This window comes from Copadichromis virginalis, linkage group LG23 (assembly GCF_057382275.1).
Source record: "Copadichromis virginalis isolate Kocher_CV1m ecotype Utaka linkage group LG23, C_Virginalis_male_GT1.1, whole genome shotgun sequence".
Taxonomy (NCBI): domain Eukaryota; kingdom Metazoa; phylum Chordata; class Actinopteri; order Cichliformes; family Cichlidae; genus Copadichromis; species Copadichromis virginalis.
Window position 1 is genome coordinate 1,041,943 of NC_140639.1, and position 18,376 is coordinate 1,060,318.

At 44.8% G+C, this 18,376-nt stretch overlaps 1 protein-coding gene across 1 annotated transcript in view; it reads right to left on the reverse strand.

Moving 5' to 3' along the window:
* Positions 1–19: 19 nt before the first annotated feature.
* rnf220b (ring finger protein 220b) overlaps positions 20–18,376 on the reverse strand; it is a 29,823-nt gene continuing 11,466 nt past the window's right edge. The window contains exons 3-16 of the mRNA XM_085449212.1: positions 10,412–10,538; positions 9,545–9,587; positions 9,358–9,450; positions 8,713–8,755; positions 8,368–8,457; positions 5,904–5,947; positions 5,504–5,585; positions 5,038–5,134; positions 4,825–4,884; positions 4,638–4,705; positions 4,468–4,552; positions 1,509–1,617; positions 753–827; positions 20–667 (exon numbers count right to left, since the gene is read on the reverse strand). Of these exons, the coding sequence (XP_085305338.1) occupies positions 596–667; positions 753–827; positions 1,509–1,617; positions 4,468–4,552; positions 4,638–4,705; positions 4,825–4,884; positions 5,038–5,134; positions 5,504–5,585; positions 5,904–5,947; positions 8,368–8,457; positions 8,713–8,755; positions 9,358–9,450; positions 9,545–9,587; positions 10,412–10,538 (1,088 nt within the window). The 3' untranslated portion in view covers positions 20–595. The remainder of the gene's footprint in view (positions 668–752; positions 828–1,508; positions 1,618–4,467; positions 4,553–4,637; positions 4,706–4,824; positions 4,885–5,037; positions 5,135–5,503; positions 5,586–5,903; positions 5,948–8,367; positions 8,458–8,712; positions 8,756–9,357; positions 9,451–9,544; positions 9,588–10,411; positions 10,539–18,376) is intronic.

Below are 18,376 nucleotides of genomic sequence, written 5' to 3' on the forward strand. Positions count from 1 at the left end.
GAAACAACCGCCTTTAGACACAGATTTTATTTTAGTAATGTTGATAAAATTAGATTTGAGTGATCCTATACAAAGAAATACGCCAATAACAAAGACAGAACAAGTCCCCATGTGATGATTATTACTGTAAATGTTTCCAACCTACAAGAGCTAAACAAAGAATAAGTGATCTAAGCAAAGACAAACTCTGTACAGTAAAGTCTGCTAGTCAACATCCTATACACACACCACTCCAAACATACATACACAAAATTATGTACATGTGCTTTGCAGTTCAATCATCTTTCCATAAAACAGAAAAAAAAAGATTTTTTTTAAAAATCGATAAATAGTCTCAAAGCATTTTTTTCTCAGTGCCTGAGCTCTCAGATGGTTTCAGAGGTTTCTTCTGATCTGCTGGACGATGCAGTAGAAACACGGATATTGTACAGGTCAGAGGTCGCACTCAGTTAGTAGCTGTTAGGAGAACAACGATGGTAAGAAGGAGGAAAAGGAAGAGGGACGGGAGAGGGGAAAGGTGGGCTTGCATGACAGGCCAGCTGCCCAACAAGTCCAAGCCTGATTGGTCAAAACAGAAGAAATCCCTGAAAGTGAGTCACAGGTAAACTCGCCTCAGGTCTCCAGGTGAGGTGATGGTGTTGCACTGAGGACACAGCTTCTTTGCTCCCTTTGAAAAAGAACGGTGAGACTTTTATTACAGACTTTTACTTCGTTCTGGATGTTTTGCATCATTTTTACGTTCAGCTTTTTACCAGCGTTCGAAGCCAACACTCCTCACAGTGAACATGCCAGCACTGGATGGAGGTGAGCGGCGTTGTGTAGGTGTCCTGCACACAGGAACAGGCACAATACAGGTGAGCAACGTTTACCTGCAGTGCGACAAAGCTGCCACTAGGTGTCCACATGTAACTACAATCAGAGCTTTGGAGGAAGCGACTTGAATGTTTGTTGGGATTATCTCTCATTTATTCATCTCATTCATCCCACTGTGATATTTTACTTTGTAACTGATTTTTAAAAATAATTTTTTTAAAATCACAACAAAATATTTAACTTAGAAAAAAAGCCATGCAAAAAATCTGTTCATTACTAATTAATTATATATTTCCAATAATTAATCACTTACATTTTTACATGTAAAATAATAGAAACAAATAAATTGTCTCAGACTGGGGTCGACTTTGAAGAGCAGCGTGTGGTGCATTTGGGCTAAATAAATATTTGAGTGAATAATTGTTCAGTGTTTTGATTCTTTCCGTGTAAAATGGGTCAGTATTTAAAGGAATAAATGTCGCAGAGCTTTATCAGATGCAAACTGTAATATTTGTCGTGTGTATCAAACAGTATTAAGGTCATCTGCAGTACAGTCTGATCATACGAGGAGTCGCAGACAAACATTTTCCATAAAAATATTACTGTATTTATTATGTTAATGAAGAAACAAACATACACCAACAGTTTGAAATTGTGCTCTTTTCTCTTTTGCTTTAATTTGCCTCCACACTCACCATGCAGATGAGACATTTAAATCTGTCTCCTTTAGACAGCTGTTTCTCCAAGTCCCGTATCCGAGCCTTAAGTGCATCTAATGTTGTCAGCGTGGAGTCCTCCGAGAGCCTGTGCGCGCGCACACACACACACACACACACACACACACACACACACACACACACACACACACACACACGCACGCACACACGCACACACACACACACACACGCACACACACACACACACACACACACACACACACACACACGCACACACACACACGCACACACACACACACACACACGCACACACACACACACACGCACACACGCACACACACACACACACACACACACACACACACACACACACACGCACACACACACAGGAGGACGAGAGGGAGGACACACGAGTTAGGCAGACACTGGAGAGTCATTTATAAATCGAAGACAGATTAAATTATTCGCTGGCCAACATGGACACTGAGCATGAAATTTAGCAGCAATCACATTGCCTGCATTGGGTGTCTCATTTATCATGGGCAGCGGGGCGGGGGTTAGGTGTCAGCGTCCTCACAGAAATAGACATACACGCGCACAATTATAGCATAGACTCTATATGCAAACATACTGTACAGATGGGATGCAATGCATTCAGCGCAATGAAACGTGTACATGCCTGCATCACCTGCTAAGACCCTGACTGACGACATCATCACACTGATATAGTGTGGTATTATGTGCTGGTGAGAGCAGGCGGTCCGAACAGGTATGGCATAAATACAGAGGACCAGGATACAGAGGAATGGCTTCCTCTGGTTGGCTGATGGACCAAGTGCATGCTGGGATAAGCAACAGCTGGATCAACCTGCCTCCACGACGTCAAACTTTAATTTGAAGAGGCACAACTTTGGACATGGCTGCTGACCACGTCTCCTCTCATGTCTCCAGAGTTACCGGCTCAAAAATCCATCAAATACTCAACAAAGACGGATTCTTTCACTTTGACTGAAAGTCAGTTCATGGGCTCGTTGGAAACTTGAACAAAGTGTGTCAGACTTGCTAAAAACAAACCATTAATTGAACCATTTATGAAATTTGGGTTTAACAAATGTTGGTCCAGAGTGCAGGAAAGCATGAGCCCGCAGCAGGGAAAAACGATTTACCTTTAACCTCTAAAACTTCGTTTTTTATTAATGTTTATCGAACCTTCTGACATGTTTTAACCCTTTAAATCCTGAACCATGAAATAACTCCCTGAAATCTTTCATTTTTTGATAACGGACAGTTTGTTGGTCCTTTAGACAAAAGTCTTAATCGGCATGTGAAAGTTTTAATTTGCTACATGAGCCATGTTTTTGCAGTTTAGTCATTAAAAATGTTTCATGCAATTTATATCATTTTTTGAGGGTAAAAAAAAATCACGCTGATGATGTCACAAAAACACACGTATGAAATATGATACGCTGGGCTTTAACAGAAATTTGCAGATATGAGTTTTAGACTTTTTTATTGCTTAAAAATGTATTGTGCACTTTATTTAGATGGGGGGGGGGGGGGGGGGCACACTGATGAAGCCTGATAAACTCACAGAAACGTTTCTGCTGTATATGACAGAGTAGGCATGAAAGGGTTAACGACATAATGGATTAAAGGAAAAATATTCTTTGTTTACTTCTTTTTCCAATGAAATTTTTCATTAAAATTTGTTTTTTTTTTTTGTTTTTTTTTTTTTCCTTAAATGACATCAGAAACAGCAGTATGCGACATTACGTGATGGCAGAGCTTCAGTTCATCCTTTGTCATTTTTTTTTTTTTTTTTTTTTTAATAAATAGGACAGGGGGAATGAATGAGAGAGAGAGGGGGAGAGAAAGAAAGAAAACCAAAGGGGAGAAGAGACGGTGAGAAGGGGGGGGAAGAGAGAGAAAAAAAAAAAGAACTCCTGGGTCACCTGTATGGAGAAAAAAAAACAAACAAACAAAAAAAACAAACAGAGGAGACAGCAAACAACAGAGCAACATAATAATAGAGAAAACAAAGCACCATCACAATAAACTAGCTAGTCATAGATATCAATATTTACTAAATAATAAACGATATTGTGCAGCACGCAAGATAGACAGCACACAGTGTGCTTTGAGGCAGCAGCCAAGAAAGCTTTAGTCCGCGTCTGTGAATACCCATGTGTGCATACCTGTGTGGATCAGCATGCTTGCATTCCAAAGGTTTCTCCATGTAATGATCTGCTAGGGAGTGTGGGGGGGCCACAGCCCCGTCCTCCAGGGTGTGAAGCAGGTATGGAGGAGATCAAAACTCCAGACATCCAGAGGCCCCCAGAACACAAGAGACCATGGAAGACCAACAGAGGGGCAGCCGCGCCACTGTCCCAGTAAGAGCTGAGGAGAGTCCCAGATGAGGGCTCGCCCAGCAGCCGCGGAGCAGAAGTCAGGGGGAGTTGCAGTGACGCGCCCGTGAGCTCCGCCGGCCCCCAGCTGTGCCTGAGTGACCGAGCCCCAGGCCGAGAGGCCGGGGGCACCCCACCTCCAAAGGGGCCCGAGCGAGCCCCAGGCTCCAGGCCCCGACAAGCGGTCGCCAAGGAGTGAGCCGGTGTGTACCCGGACGCCCACCCCCAGACACAAAGAACCACCAACACACCGACACCTGAGGGAGTCCGCCACCGGCAGGGGAAGTGGTGGTGGGTGGAGATAGGCCTCCAAACCTTGGAGGGCCTGAGGTGTCCCCAGAGAGGTGGCGTCTGATTAAAATTTGTTTATATGGCGTCAAATCACAACAACAGTCGCTTCAGTGTGCTTTATGTTGGAAGGTGAAAACCCAACAATCAGACCTTTCTATGAATAAGCGCTTGGCGCCAGCAGGAAGGACAAACTCCCCGGGCTGCGACCGGCTTTAACAGTCTCTCAGTTTGTGTATAAATCTGTTAAACTGCAGATCTAACAACAGATCTAACAAACTCACATCTCTATCTCAGCGTTTTTGCAGGTTTGAGTGAGACCGGCTGCACTGCCATCCTGTTTCTCTCCACTGCTTGTAGACGGACTTCCTGGATACACAAACCAATGAGCAGATTACAGTTACATCCATAGTTTTAGGAACTGTGCTCAGCTGCCTCATTATTCCTAACTCACCATCATTTGACCATTTATTAAAGTCCAAGTTTACTCTGGATTCAGGCGGCACGCTGCTGCTGTTGCTGCTGAAAACAAACCAAAGTATATTTACCATCTGAAAGCATCTGAAACGGCTTTGAAATGAATTTAGTTCATATTTATCTAAATGAATACCGAGTGATCGTCACACATCACGGATACGTACTTCACTGCTGTCTCTTTGGAGCTTTCTCCCGAACAGGGAATCACGTCTGTGTCTGTGTATCTGCAAACGAAGTCAGGAGAAAAATACAGCAAAGTGTGCGAGGAAGAACTTTCTCCATGTGCGCGTATATCCCAGTCCCCCCACTTTACTGTAAACGCATTAACATTAACATGCTGTTTAGCGTGCACGCTGGCGTTCTCTTCAGAAGGATACTGTGCCCGGCCGTACTCCAGCGTGTCATCTCCGTCCACGTCCAGGTCTGCATCGCTGTCTCGACACTCCTTAGAGGTGGTGCTCACCAACATTGCACCTGGTGACACAGATTCAAATGGGAATCATTGTTAACAGCCACGTTAGTGATGAGGAAAATGCGACGTTGCCCGTGTATCTGCTGTGACTGCGCCTGTCAGTCAGTTTCCAGGTCAGAGCTGCTCCTCACGCCAAAGAAGCGGTTACTCTTAAGCCAACCTCCCAGGCATCCTGCTGCGCCGTAATCTGGACTGAAAAGTTCAGCGCTTCTTCAGCTGCCACTCAGTCACAGTATTCACCCTCCACTGAACAAGATCACACACGTGGGTACCTCAGTGGTGCACACACACACACGCACACACACACACACACACACACACACACACACACACACACACACACACACACACACACACACACATTCACTTACCTTTAAAGCCTATAGACGCCATCTGTATCCTTCTCCTCTCATTCCAGTCGTCCTCCAATGCCAACAGGTCTGCCGACCCCTCCTGAAAACAACGCCGCGCATGTACACACAAAGACACACATCGGGTCACATGTTCTCTGTCTGGACGAACACGCCCATATGCCTCCTGTAGCCCGGAGCTACATATCTGCCTCACAGCCGTGAACCGGCGCTCGCGGCGCTTTCACGTGGATACACAGCGAGCTGACAGTGATCCGTGCGCCACGTGAACAAAGCCAGGCAACAACGTCTCGGGGTTCAAGGTCAGCGTGTCACACGTTACATATATTCATCTCTGATTACAACACAAATGTCAGGGAAACAAATACTTGCATCTGACTCGTGTGCTTGGAGAGCCTACCTGTGCTTCCTCTGGTTTTCTCCTCTTCAGCTTTCCCATCCTGACTGAACACAGAACACACAGAAGAAATACTGTTAATAATGGTTAAAGGGGACGAGGCATTAGCTTTGGGGTTTAAATCAACACCATCAAACAAGTCGCATGATTTTTAGTAACACTATTGAATTATGTGTAATGAATAACTGGGGTATAACTTATTTGTTCCTGTACATAAAAACGTGCGAGTTTGAGTCGCTGTTCCATCTAAAGAAGCCGAGCTTTGTCCTAAACTGTGATAGGAGGTCACCGAGCTGCGTGAAGACTAACATGACCACGGGTCATTACAACAGGTTCACACTGAGCCCAGAGCAAAAGAAAGACAAGCCAAAAATATTCATATTAATATTTACAGCTCTATTTATTACCTCCATATTATTATATTTTTATTTAAATAAAAGATAAAAATACTGATAAATAACAGGATAAATTATGCAAAGACTACACTGTGAGTCAGCAGCTAAAAGTAGTGCATGAATGGTTCAAGCTCCCAACGTCCTGCACTCAACACTTCACATGCAAACAGTGAAGAAAGCGAATAGTGGTGGAAGAGGTACCGACAGCTTTCACTTCAGTAGTAAAACCAGTGTGGAAGTATTACAGGTAAAGTTCTGCTCTCACACAATAAATCCAGTGAAAGTGTTCATTAAATAAATGAATAAATTTCTTTTCCTTTCAATATTAGAGCCTCACCTTTATAAATGATGTGTCATGTATTTAATTTAATCTTAAAGGAACAAAAAGTCATGATTGTTCATGTGCAGACAGAGGAAACACTCAAACGTAAAATTCACCTGCTTGTGGAAACCGTCTCGTTCACTTCTAATAACTTCCAACATTTAAAAGCCGGAAATATGGATGCGACACTGAAAACTACTGAGTTCTGTTTCTGTGTGAGCTCACTCCACAAACTGTACAAGCTGGCCGCATGGATGCACGAGGCCCTTAAAGCAGAGACAAGCAGATGCTTCGCGTGGACAGAAGCTGCAGTACGGGATTCAAAGCGGCCCCCCCGTCCCCGTGCTGTCATCCCACCGTCCTCCCCCGCTTTCCTCTCTAAAAATATGAAAGCTAACATGGCAGAACACCAACTGAACCTCCTCTCCTCTCCCTGCCCTGACTGACTGCAGATTGCAAAAGGGGACATTAAGTTTTAAGGCCCTCTAATTCCCTGCTGGATGACAGTGGCCCCCGAGGGGAACGCACGGCGAGCCGGTGGCTGTGACCCGAGTGCTGCAATCCCAGCAAACATAATGAGGGTTAAAGAGACGGTCATAGATGAGGAGGAGCTCATCAAACTACGAAGACAGAGGGAGAGAGAGAGGGAGAGAGAGAGGTTGATTAATCAACAGAGGACCCCCCTCCTCCTCCTCCTTCCACTCTCTTCTTCTTCCTCCCTGACGTGTATTTAGAAGCTCATTATGCTGTCCGGTTATAAGGCCCAATAAAGGCTAACAGACCTCGACAGCAGTGGCAGTTTGAAGAGTCAGCTAAGAGCTGCAGAGTCTCCGCGGGAATAATAACGGGAGCAGGAAGTCTGCGGCGTCAGCCGCCGCCGGGACGCTGCGCAGGTTTCTGTATTCGTGCAGAAATGCTGTCAGCCTACTTTCAAACATGCTACATGCTATCATTTATTCATTTATTTAGAAATGGCTGGAAACTGTTCAGGGCTGAGTTTCTGTTACAAGCTTCTGTGGAAAAGAACCAGAAACAAGTCCTGATCTGGTTACTGCAGATCTACAAAGCCTTCATTTGTCTCTTAGCGTGACGCACGGCGCGAACACCATCATAAGCTCCGCGGCTGAGCCGTAACGGTAACTACCCGCACGCTTCAGAGGAGAAAATAGTTCCTACGTGAAACATTTACACAACACTGTTTGTGGGTTTTTGTGTGAGAGTAACAGTGTCAGAAATCTCAGTACGTGCCTCTCCCTACCCCCGCTCGCAGCAGATGGCCCCGCCCCTCCCTGAGCCTGGCTCTGCCGGAGGTTTCTTCCTGTTAAAAGGGAGTTTTTCCTTCCCACTGTCGCCAAAGTGCTCACAGGGGGTCTTTATCTTACAATGTAAAGCACCCTGAGGCAACAGTTTCTGTGATTTATAATAAACACGTGGGAAACACGTTTTTTAGATTTTTATTAAAAAAAGCAGCTCAGGTGGAATAAATATTAATCTGGTATCGTAAGGATGTTTCACATTTCATGAAAAGTTTTTGAGACACTTGAAAAGTCAATAGCAGCTATTTCAGGATTAAAAGCATGAACATAATTATATCCATTCAACTAAATAAATACTGACTGATTAGTGAGCTGATGTACTAGTGTCAGAGGTGGGTCTTTTATAAAATAGGAAAAAGTAGAAATGAATAAAATAAATGTTTCTTGTGTGTGTGTCGAATCCTCAGTGAAAAATGCTTCTCAGTGTTTCTTACCAGCTTGTGCGCAGTCTAGGTGGGCTCCTGCGCTGTGGGGGCGTAATGGGGCAGATTTGACGTAGCACCTGCACCAGCAGAGGTCATCGACTGTTAACATATCAAGGGGTCAAAGTTTAAAGGTTAATAGCTCCTCTGCTCGTGGGGGCGCTAGGCCAGCTGAGATGGTGTGGGAAAAGAGGTGATATCTGAATGACTGGTGAGGGTGGGGACGACGAGCGTGAACAAAATATCTTTTTCATCTTCTCAACTTTACGGCGTGACAGTCGCCTGGTCTGGACTCTGAACCACAAACTGAGTGTGCGGCACAGAAACACAACATTCGGTCCACGTGGATCAACGTACCGTTTAACCTGGTGTGTCTGTTGGCCCGGACGCGGAGAAACGTCTGCAACAGAGGAGAAAACATCATTTGCACTCAAAAAAACTGTCCATAAAAATAGAAGATGCTGTTGGAGGAAGCTGTCACGGAAAAAAGAGACTTAATTATGCAGGTAATGTTTGTGCCCTGTGATCTGAACGCTGCCGCTGTGCTTCTCTGTGTTTACATCACTGTGTGTCTGCTGCTCTTTGTGAAGATGCTGCGTAGGATAGATTGTATCTGATGAAGCTGTTAGTTCTCGTTCTGAGGGTCGAATGCTGCCTTCGTTCTCACAGATATGCACAAGCTGTTCTTTGTCGCCTGTGTTGTGATCACAAGAGATGAGTCTCACTTCCTACCCGCTGCAGATGGATACTTGTAAAGGCCCCACAGCATCACACAGGCTGAGTATTTCTAACTTAGACATGCGCGCATTTCAACCCAATCCTTAGAAACTAAAGCAGCAAAAGGAAAACAACAACTTTATATTTTTGTGAGGTCAGCGGCACAAGGATGCAGCGTTTGACACTCTGGGATGAGACCCCGTTGGGTTTCATAAACTGGTAATTGTAAGGTTTTATTTAATGCTTTACAATATGTTCATTACAATGCACTCTTTAAAATCCTACCTGGTATCGGTCAGAGTGGGCCTCCTCGGCCGGTCGAGGGGGCGAGGTGGGCGAACTTCCCTCTCGCTTGATGTGCAGGGACAGTGAAAGAGGCTGGAGCCCGAAAAAGAAAGAATCAAGTCAAAGGCAGGACGACGGCTACTGACCGACTTCCTGAATGTGCTGAAAACATCACAGCTACGTGTACCTTTGGCGTCCTTATGAAGTGGTCGTGCTGGACCGGAGTTGCACTATAATAACACAGAAGCTCGTATGTTAAACCTGTTTTTACTGTGCATAAGTCAACAACACAATGTGCCCACAAAACCTACAAACACAATATTGTGTTTTAAATGTCATCTGGTGAACAACCTCTGCTCTTATCTTGTCTGGATTTGTATCCGAGTCCGTGTGTAACCTCATTTTACTCCTTCTCACATTGTGTCTGTCACACGGATACTGTAGACACACACACACACACACACACACACACACACACACACACACACACACACACACACACACACACACACGGTGTCCCCGTGGGCCAAGTTCAATTTGAAACCATTACTGTCCACGGAGCGGTCGTTAAGCAGATTTGGAGTGTAATGCCTTTATTGGAGAAATCATTCTTCTGTTCTAAGCAGCAGGTAATGTGTGTGTGTGTGTGTGTGTGTGTGTGTGTGTGTGTGTGTGTGTGTGTGTGTGTCTGATCTATGCGTATGTTTTAGACCAAAGCAGCCATTAACAGAACATTATCTGCCTGCTCTATGAGTTGTTGCCTTGAGGCCAGAGGCTATAATATGAAATATGTAGGGAACAATGAGGCGGCTTGTAAACACTGCACGCAGGTGACAGAGAAGAAGGCAGCTACCACCTGGGGAAACTGAAGGGGGGGGGGGCATCCAGAGAGAGGGATCTGTCTACTTTAATTATCACCTCAAAGCTGAAGAGAACAGCAAGAAAATGACAAACAGATAAACGGAGGTAGTGTAAACTTTTTAGACGGTGGTAAGAGGGAAACGTTCTTTGCCGTGAAATAAAGCAGAGGATCCTCAGGGCGTGAGCGTGATACCTGATCTGCAGCTGGGCGAGTTTGGCTAACTCCTGCTCCATGTGCTCCTGCAGCTCTCCGGGTCGCAGCACGGCCTTGCAGACCGGACACGCCGGGGCCTGAGCGTCATACAGACCTTTGACTTTGCCTGCGAACGTGAGGTGTTTACAGTTAGAGGTGCTGATGGAAAACTGCGTCGTGACAGTCATGAAAACCCTGTTTGCTGTGCACAGACTGTTAGACTCAAATACTTAACCCTTAACTTGGATACAAATTTTATTAGTCGCATAAGAGACATTTCTTTTTTTTTAAAGAGCATTTAATCTTCCTCCTTCAGAGGGTTTGAGAGGCTGAACAAGAACAAGGTGAATCCATCACTTACTTTATCACATGAAGGATTTTTCTACTGAGAGTTTCAGTTTTATGATTTTCATTAAATTTGTGTTCTGGGGACTTTATACGTAAGGTGGTGCATAAAGACTATTTATTGCACAGCGACATGTCAGCAAATGCTTCTGTTTCACAACATAAAAGAATAAATATTCATTACAGAAACAGAACACAATCACAACAGCATGAAGTGATTCGTTTATTAAAATCTGCAGTTTTTATGCTTAATGATCCAGAAACATCTCAAACATCAGAGGTAAGCAGCATTCAAATACACTGTGACGAGTAACTGTCGCACACGTGGCAGATCAAAGTTGAACAGGTGGCTAAAAGCAGAATACTCGAGTAAATGTTGGCTACTTGGTTACTTCAGACATTCAGTAGCTGCTTGGAGCCCTGAGTGTGTTTCTGTGTGTTTAGTGGACCCGTCTTTACTACAGACAGGCAGCGGTGGTGAGAGTAAAATCAGGTAACACACACACCTTAACACGGTGCGACGGCCCCCTGCTGTCAGTGTGTTGGCACCATAGGCTGTCAATAGGAACATTACCCAGGAGGGCCACTCGGCCCATTGGGCCCCACTGATGGATTACTGCCATAAGCAGACAGCTGGGAGCAGCTCTACTATATCTAGATTTTACCTAGTAGATGAGGTGATTTACTCCTGAAAGCCATCAATCATACGGGGAGGGCTCGTAGGCAAGACGCACCTAATTTTCCATCTGGGCACAGCCGAGGGGGAAAATGACGCCGTGTGGCGATCCCAGTTTGTTTTAGCAAAGAAGATGACAAACAAGTTTGTGCTGTAAATATGGGACTGAACTTCAGGACCCTGTCATGACACTGGACTAACACTTTGCTCGGCTCCGAGTCCAGATGACCAGCCATACTCGGGCTTGTCTATCAGCCGTCGTCCCCTGACATCAGTTGCGCTGTGGGACCCATAATGAGGAAACAAATGGGGCAAAATGGCCTCTAAATAAAACATGGGGTTGAAAATAGAAAGTGGAGTCAGGTGTCCTTGAGAGAGTGACAGCTCCCCCCCACCAAACACACCCCCCTGCCTTTTTTGCATCCCCTAGCGGAAGCCTAAATGACTTTTCCCGACACGCATTGAGCGTTCCCGAGCTTTCCGCGCTCTGCCGCCCGGAACATGCAGGCGTCAGTAAACAATGAAATCTGTGGGCTGAAATTGAATTTATAACCACATTACCTGCACAGATAACGTCTGTGAATGGCGCCGCGATAAGAGCAATGGGATTTGATTTTCAGGTGTTTTATTGGTCCACTTTTTGGATAAGCCCCCCCTCATCTTACTACACCCCCACCCCACCCTACACCTCTGCTCCACACACATCAAATTTAATGGTGAGGGAGCGAGACTGTTTGGATGCACAGAGGAGTGTGTGTGTGTGTGTGTGTGTGTGCGTGTGTGTGTGTGTGCGTGCGTGTGTGTGTGCATGCGTGTGTGTGTGTGTGCATGCGTGTGTGTGTGCATGCATGTGTGCGTGTGCATGCATGTGTGTGTGCGTGTGTGCGTGTGTGTGCTGCGTTCTTGTAAGTGACAGTCGTTGCTTCATGAGCACCTTTTTACACGTCTCCATCGCCCTGCTGCTCTCCGCCCCTGCCCACATAAACGCTGTCAGTATCAGTCAGCCTCAGCTCGTCTTCAGCCTGGGGGGTCCGACACACACAACAGGGGCTGTAAAACCTGCCTGTGGGGCTTGTTAACTGTTCCCTCACTGGGGCAACTGGCTGGACTGGCCCTCTCTCACTGCACTGTGCTGAGTTTGACTGGCCCGTCTCCTGATGGATTCGCTGTCTGTCTCTGATTGTTTCCTTTTTCTGTCTTTGTGTCTCGCCGCTTCAGCACCTCCTTTCCTGTCTGTCTAGCCTTTGTCCAGCTGCCGCTTTCACCCTTGACTTACAGAGGCCCACTTGAGCTTGTTTGGCTGGATTTGTTGCCTCGTTCATGAGAGAACAAAATGCACGGATCAGATATTTATTTCTTACTGTTTTGTAGTTTATAGACGTGTACAGTGCAGGAGGCGCATGGACAAACATGCTAAAAACAGTCTTCGGCTCACCCCACCCCGCCTCACGGCGTGCCACGTCTCTGCCTCGCCACTATTAACAGCAAACGTCCACGACTTGTGCGAGTCTGTTGGAGCTCGAGGGTCCCGGGATCAGAATCCTGCTGACAAATCCTCAAAGCATCAAGCCTCCCCCGGGGCCAGTGTAATGGCCGAAGCCAACGCCCATATGACGGCTGCCAGTTCTGCTGATGCAGATGAAGCGGCGATGCCTAACGTGACCTTTAGTGAATGCCACATCGCATCAGGCCTGGATGTCACCCACTGACATTATGCTGGGGCACGAAACGGCTGTTCTGCAGGGGCAGACGTGGTGACGAGCGTCCCCCTGGTGACAAACCTGTAGACGTGGCGTAATTCTGATTGACGTGAGCAGGACTGGACGGCTTTGAATGGCAACGGACGTACGAGCAAGCGTCCAGGGCAGAAACTGAGGCTTTTTTTGCACAGCCTGGGTCTGTTTTTCTCTCTGTTCACTGGCTGAGTGCTGAGACAACTCACTCCAAATGGCATCATTATCCCAATCATCAAACAATTCTCTAAGCACATCAGAAATCCCTCCATAAAGCTGTAACAAGCACAGACTCTATATAACCAGTAGGCACATAGGGATCGGCGGGGGCAGAAAAGTTAACGCTTGGCGGCGAGCGCTGCAGCGGTGGGTTGTGCAGGCAGGTCCTTGGCACACTTTCAGAGGAGACGGAGGGCTATAAAAGCCATTGGCTCCTGCCACACCTGTACCCCTCCCTGTCCCGCGGCCTGCTTCCTATTTAAAAGCATCACATGCAGGATATTAGTCAGGGCTTTTTGTGAGGTAGAGCAAACCTCTGAGACAGAGGGAGGGGGGAGGGAAAGCATGCAGGTTGCCGTTTGTTTTTTATTGGGGAAATAATGGCCTATTGAGAGGTTGGGTATTTAATGAGCAACATAATAGGCCCTGTAGTAACACATCTGCTATGTGCAAAGTCATTTCCTCAGCTTTCAAAGGCTGTAGCAGCAGCCTTTGAAACAGCAAGTCCAGTTGCCTTTGACTTAGTGCTTCTACATATCTGCTTTTTATTAATTGCAGAGTGGCTGCAGCGGTAATACCTGCGAGACAAATGTGCTGCTCGGCCTGGTGCTCAATCCTAACTGCATTCGGCGGCTTGGAAGGCACCTACGCTTCCTCTCCTGGCTTGACCTCAGATTTCTCACTGTCCAATCTAATTCCAGCATCCTTCAAAATATCCCTCCTACTCTGCAATCAATTGTGTTTAATGTATTAAAGACACTCGCCACAACCACGGCGACCTTTGGCCCCTGCGCAAATCAATGCCTCGTTAGACCGCTAATGATCATTCATTGACTAATAAGATCTGTATCAACCTCTTGTAGCGCATTGATTGGCCTTTGGCCTTTGTAGTGCAATGTGCATAACGCCAACAACAGCAGACAGCAGCTGTAAGTCGCAGAGAGTCAGATGATGAAAAAGCTCCTGGTGGGAATGGACGCCAATCCTGAACCCCAAATAGACTCATTCTGAAGCACCTCAGGCCAAAACCCTTCCCTCCTGCTCTGCAGATCAATGGACATAACCTCTCTGACCACGGGTCAATCAGCGCACAGACTCCCCCGCCTCCCCCTCTCGCTCTTTCTCTCTCTCATCTTCTCCATTAGTCACAATTGTTCCATCAGCTGCGGGTGTGGCCCAGCATACATGTGTCCAATCATCTCATTGATGGAGAGTGGACCGGCTAGCTGTGCGACTGCGTCCCTGTGACCATATTTCCTTTCTCAGGACCTCGGGGCAAAGATCGAACCCTGCCTCCGCTCCGCTCCGACCAATCAATCTGCCCCTCATTGAGATGCATGGCTCAATGATCTTTGATAGTGACTCCAGATTGGAGCGAGGAAGTGGAAGCTGTCCTTGGGTGTGTGTGAAAATACAGGCTTTAATCTTAATCAAGACCAAATGTAATTAAATCTTGTGGCTTTAGATTAGAAACGTGGGCTCCTCGCTGTCTTTACAGACCAGCTTCGTTTACATAACCTGACCCTGAATCTATTTTCAGGACTTCTGGACCAAAAGTCTTTCAAGTCCAACATGAAATGTGTTACTGTTTCCAGTTCACTGATATAGCAACACACTCAATGCAAAACTTCAGCTGCTGCTGACGCAGGTAGCGTGTCTACAAGTGTGCTGTTGTCTATCCTGATACGCTGAAGAAGAAGAAGCACGCCAGTGAGCACGGGGAAAGATGGTGACTGCAATCACTGATAACAAAGCCAGTAAAGTCGTGTACTTTGTTGTCCTAAAACACACGTTAGTAGTTGTTTTAGGGTTTTATTTAAACAGGTTTGTGAAATCAGCTGTAGTCCACAGGTCAGGATGTTTGCATGTACTTAAATCCCTGTAAGAAGTTCAAGAGAAAATCCTGTTTTTAACTTTGGAGTCAAACTGGGTGTTAAAAACTGCGCAAAACTGTGTGAAACTGTAAAACTGTGTAAAACTGTAAAACTGCGTAAAACTGTGTAAAACTGTAAAACTGTGTAAAACTGTAAAACTGCGTAAAACTGTGTAAAACTGTAAAACTGCGTAAAACTGTGTAAAACTGCGTAAAACTGTGTAAAACTGTAAAACTGTGTAAAACTGTGTAAAACTGTAAAACTGTGTAAAACTGCGTAAAACTGCGTAAAACTGCGTAACACTGTGTAAAACTGTAAAACTGTGTGAAACTGTAAAACTGTGTAAAACTGTAAAACTGTGTGAAACTGTGTGAAACTGTGTGAAACTGTAAAACTGTGTAAAACTGTAAAACTGTGTGAAACTGTGTGAAACTGTGAAACTGTGTGAAACTGTGTGAAACTGTAAAACTGTGTAAAACTGTGTGAAACTGTGTGAAACTGTGTGAAACTGTAAAACTGTGTGAAACTGTGTGAAACTGTAAAACTGTGTAAAACTGTGTGAAACTGTGTGAAAATGTGAAACTGTGTGAAACTGTGTGAAACTGTGTGAAACTGTGAAACTGTGTGAAACTGTGTGAAACTGTAAAACTGTGTAAAACTGTGTAAAACTGTGTGAAACTGTGTGAAACTGTAAAACTGTGTGAAACTGTGTGAAACTGTGTGAAACTGTAAAACTGTAAAACTGTGTAAAACTGTGTGAAACTGTAAAACTGTGTGAAACTGTGTGAAACTGTGTGAAACTGTGTGAAACTGTAAAACTGTGTGAAACTGTGTGAAACTGTAAAACTGTGTAAAACTGTGTAAAACTGTGTGAAACTGTGTGAAACTGTGTGAAACTGTGAAACTGTGTGAAACTGTGTGAAACTGTAAAACTGTGTAAAACTGTGTAAAACTGTGTAAAACTGTGTGAAACTGTAAAACTGTGTGAAACTGTGTGAAACTGTAAAACTGTGTAAAACTGTGTGAAACTGTAAAACTGTGTGAAACTGTGTGAAACTGTGTGAAACTGTAAAACTGTGTGAAACTGTAAAACTGTGTAAAACTGTGTAAAACTGTAAAACTGTGTGAAACTGTGTGAAACTGTAAAACTGTGTGAAACTGTGTGAAACTGTAAAACTGTGTGAAACTGTGTGAAACTGTAAAACTGTAAAACTGTGTGAAACTGTAAAACTGTGTAAAACTGTGTGAAACTGTGTGAAACTGTAAAACTGTGTGAAACTGTGTGAAACTGTAAAACTGTAAAACTGTGTGAAACTGTAAAACTGTGTGAAACTGTAAAACTGTGTGAAACTGTAAAACTGTGTAAAACTGTAAAACTGTGTGAAACTGTAAAACTGTGAAACTGTGTGAAACTGTAAAACTGTGTGAAACTGTGTGAAACTGTAAAACTGTGTGAAACTGTAAAACTGTGTAAAACTGTGTGAAACTGTAAAACTGTGTAAAACTGTAAAACTGTGTGAAACTGTGTGAAACTGTGTGAAACTGTAAAACTGTGTAAAACTGTGTAAAACTGTAAAACTGTGTGAAACTGCGTAAAACTGTGTAAAACTGTAAAACTGTGTGAAACTGTAAGACTGTAAAACCGCGTTGGTACTGAGCGTGCACATTTGTCCCTGTTTAAAATGAGTTACATGATGCGACAAAGTTAAGGTTCACTTAAGGTTAAGAGAAAACTGAGTTTCAGTAAATATTGAGGTTTTCACACTATAAAAACAGACTTTTTTAAGCTGAGACTTTAATATTTTAATGAGCCATTAAGACTTAAATATGTGCAGGACATTTGCTCAGACTTACTGGTACTATTTTACGCTTTTTAAAGAGCTGTGATGTGGTTCTTTGTTCACGTGAGGATCAAACGCAGTGTAATTTGGTAACTGAGCGTCTGTTTGGGTCACTGGATCAGCCAAACTTCAAATCAGGTCAAACTTTCCTTTGTACATTTTCAAAGTGGTCCTGACTTGATGTAACTTCTTTGTATTAGTTACTCTGAACACCTTATTCCTGCAACAACCATTACAGGGAAAAACCCAAACCAGCTGCACAGCAATGAAATCAGCTTACAAGAAAAGGGCTAAAGCTGCGGGCCACAAAGTGTCAGCTCTCGACTCTGGCATGCTTTTGCTGAGCGCTGTCTGTCAAAGTCATGCCGTCACTTTGGATCAGGAAGCCAGTGACAACGGACAGCGACAGCGCCGTTCACCGGCGGTCTGTCAGTCATTCTGATGGCGACAACCTGCACTCACAAGACAGCCTGAAACACACAGATATCCGGCTCTGTCTCACTCTGTCAAAACCTGAAGCTCTCTCAAGACTCTAAAGGCAACAATCTCCCTCTGCAGTTTTCAAAGTTTAACTTAAATGTATTTTTGCCAGGAGGGAGAAGAGAAATATGACAATTCGATGACAATATCTACGACACAGTGGCCACCACTCTCCTCTAAAGTAAGGGTGGAATAAGCAGGTGTTTGAGCTGGCCTCTGAAAGTCGGGAAACACCAGCAAATTGTCAGAAAAGCCTTCCAGCAGTAGCAAAGGTTTCCTGCACGTTAGCAACTGCAACTCCTCTGATCTGGTTAATGCAATATTTCTTTTATGTAGCAAACAATCATTAATGTTCAATCAATGGATCAATGAGTTCTGCAGTGTTTCTTTAGCACAGGTGTTTATGAGGAAGAGGCAGGATGACAGAAAGAGACGCTAACAGACACATCACTCCAAAAATACAGATCGCTATTACCCAGACCGCTGATTAATACACATTAATGCTCGCTCGCTCGCTCTCCTATTATTCCGTGGCGTCCTCATCACGGCTCATTTTCATTTCCCTTCTCACTCGTTCTCTCAATTAGTGCTTAATAAGGAGAAAATGAGGGGATCGCTCTGTTGCTTGCAAGGACTCGACTTTTCTAAACAGATCGAGACAAACACTGTGTGTGTGTGTGTGTGTGTGTCTCACACTCACAGTTTAATTAGTGCAGCAGGACACTGACACTGACACCGCGGACTTTTCTTTTACTTTATTACCTCGTCTCCTCGTCCGGTTCTCCGGTCCGGAGACG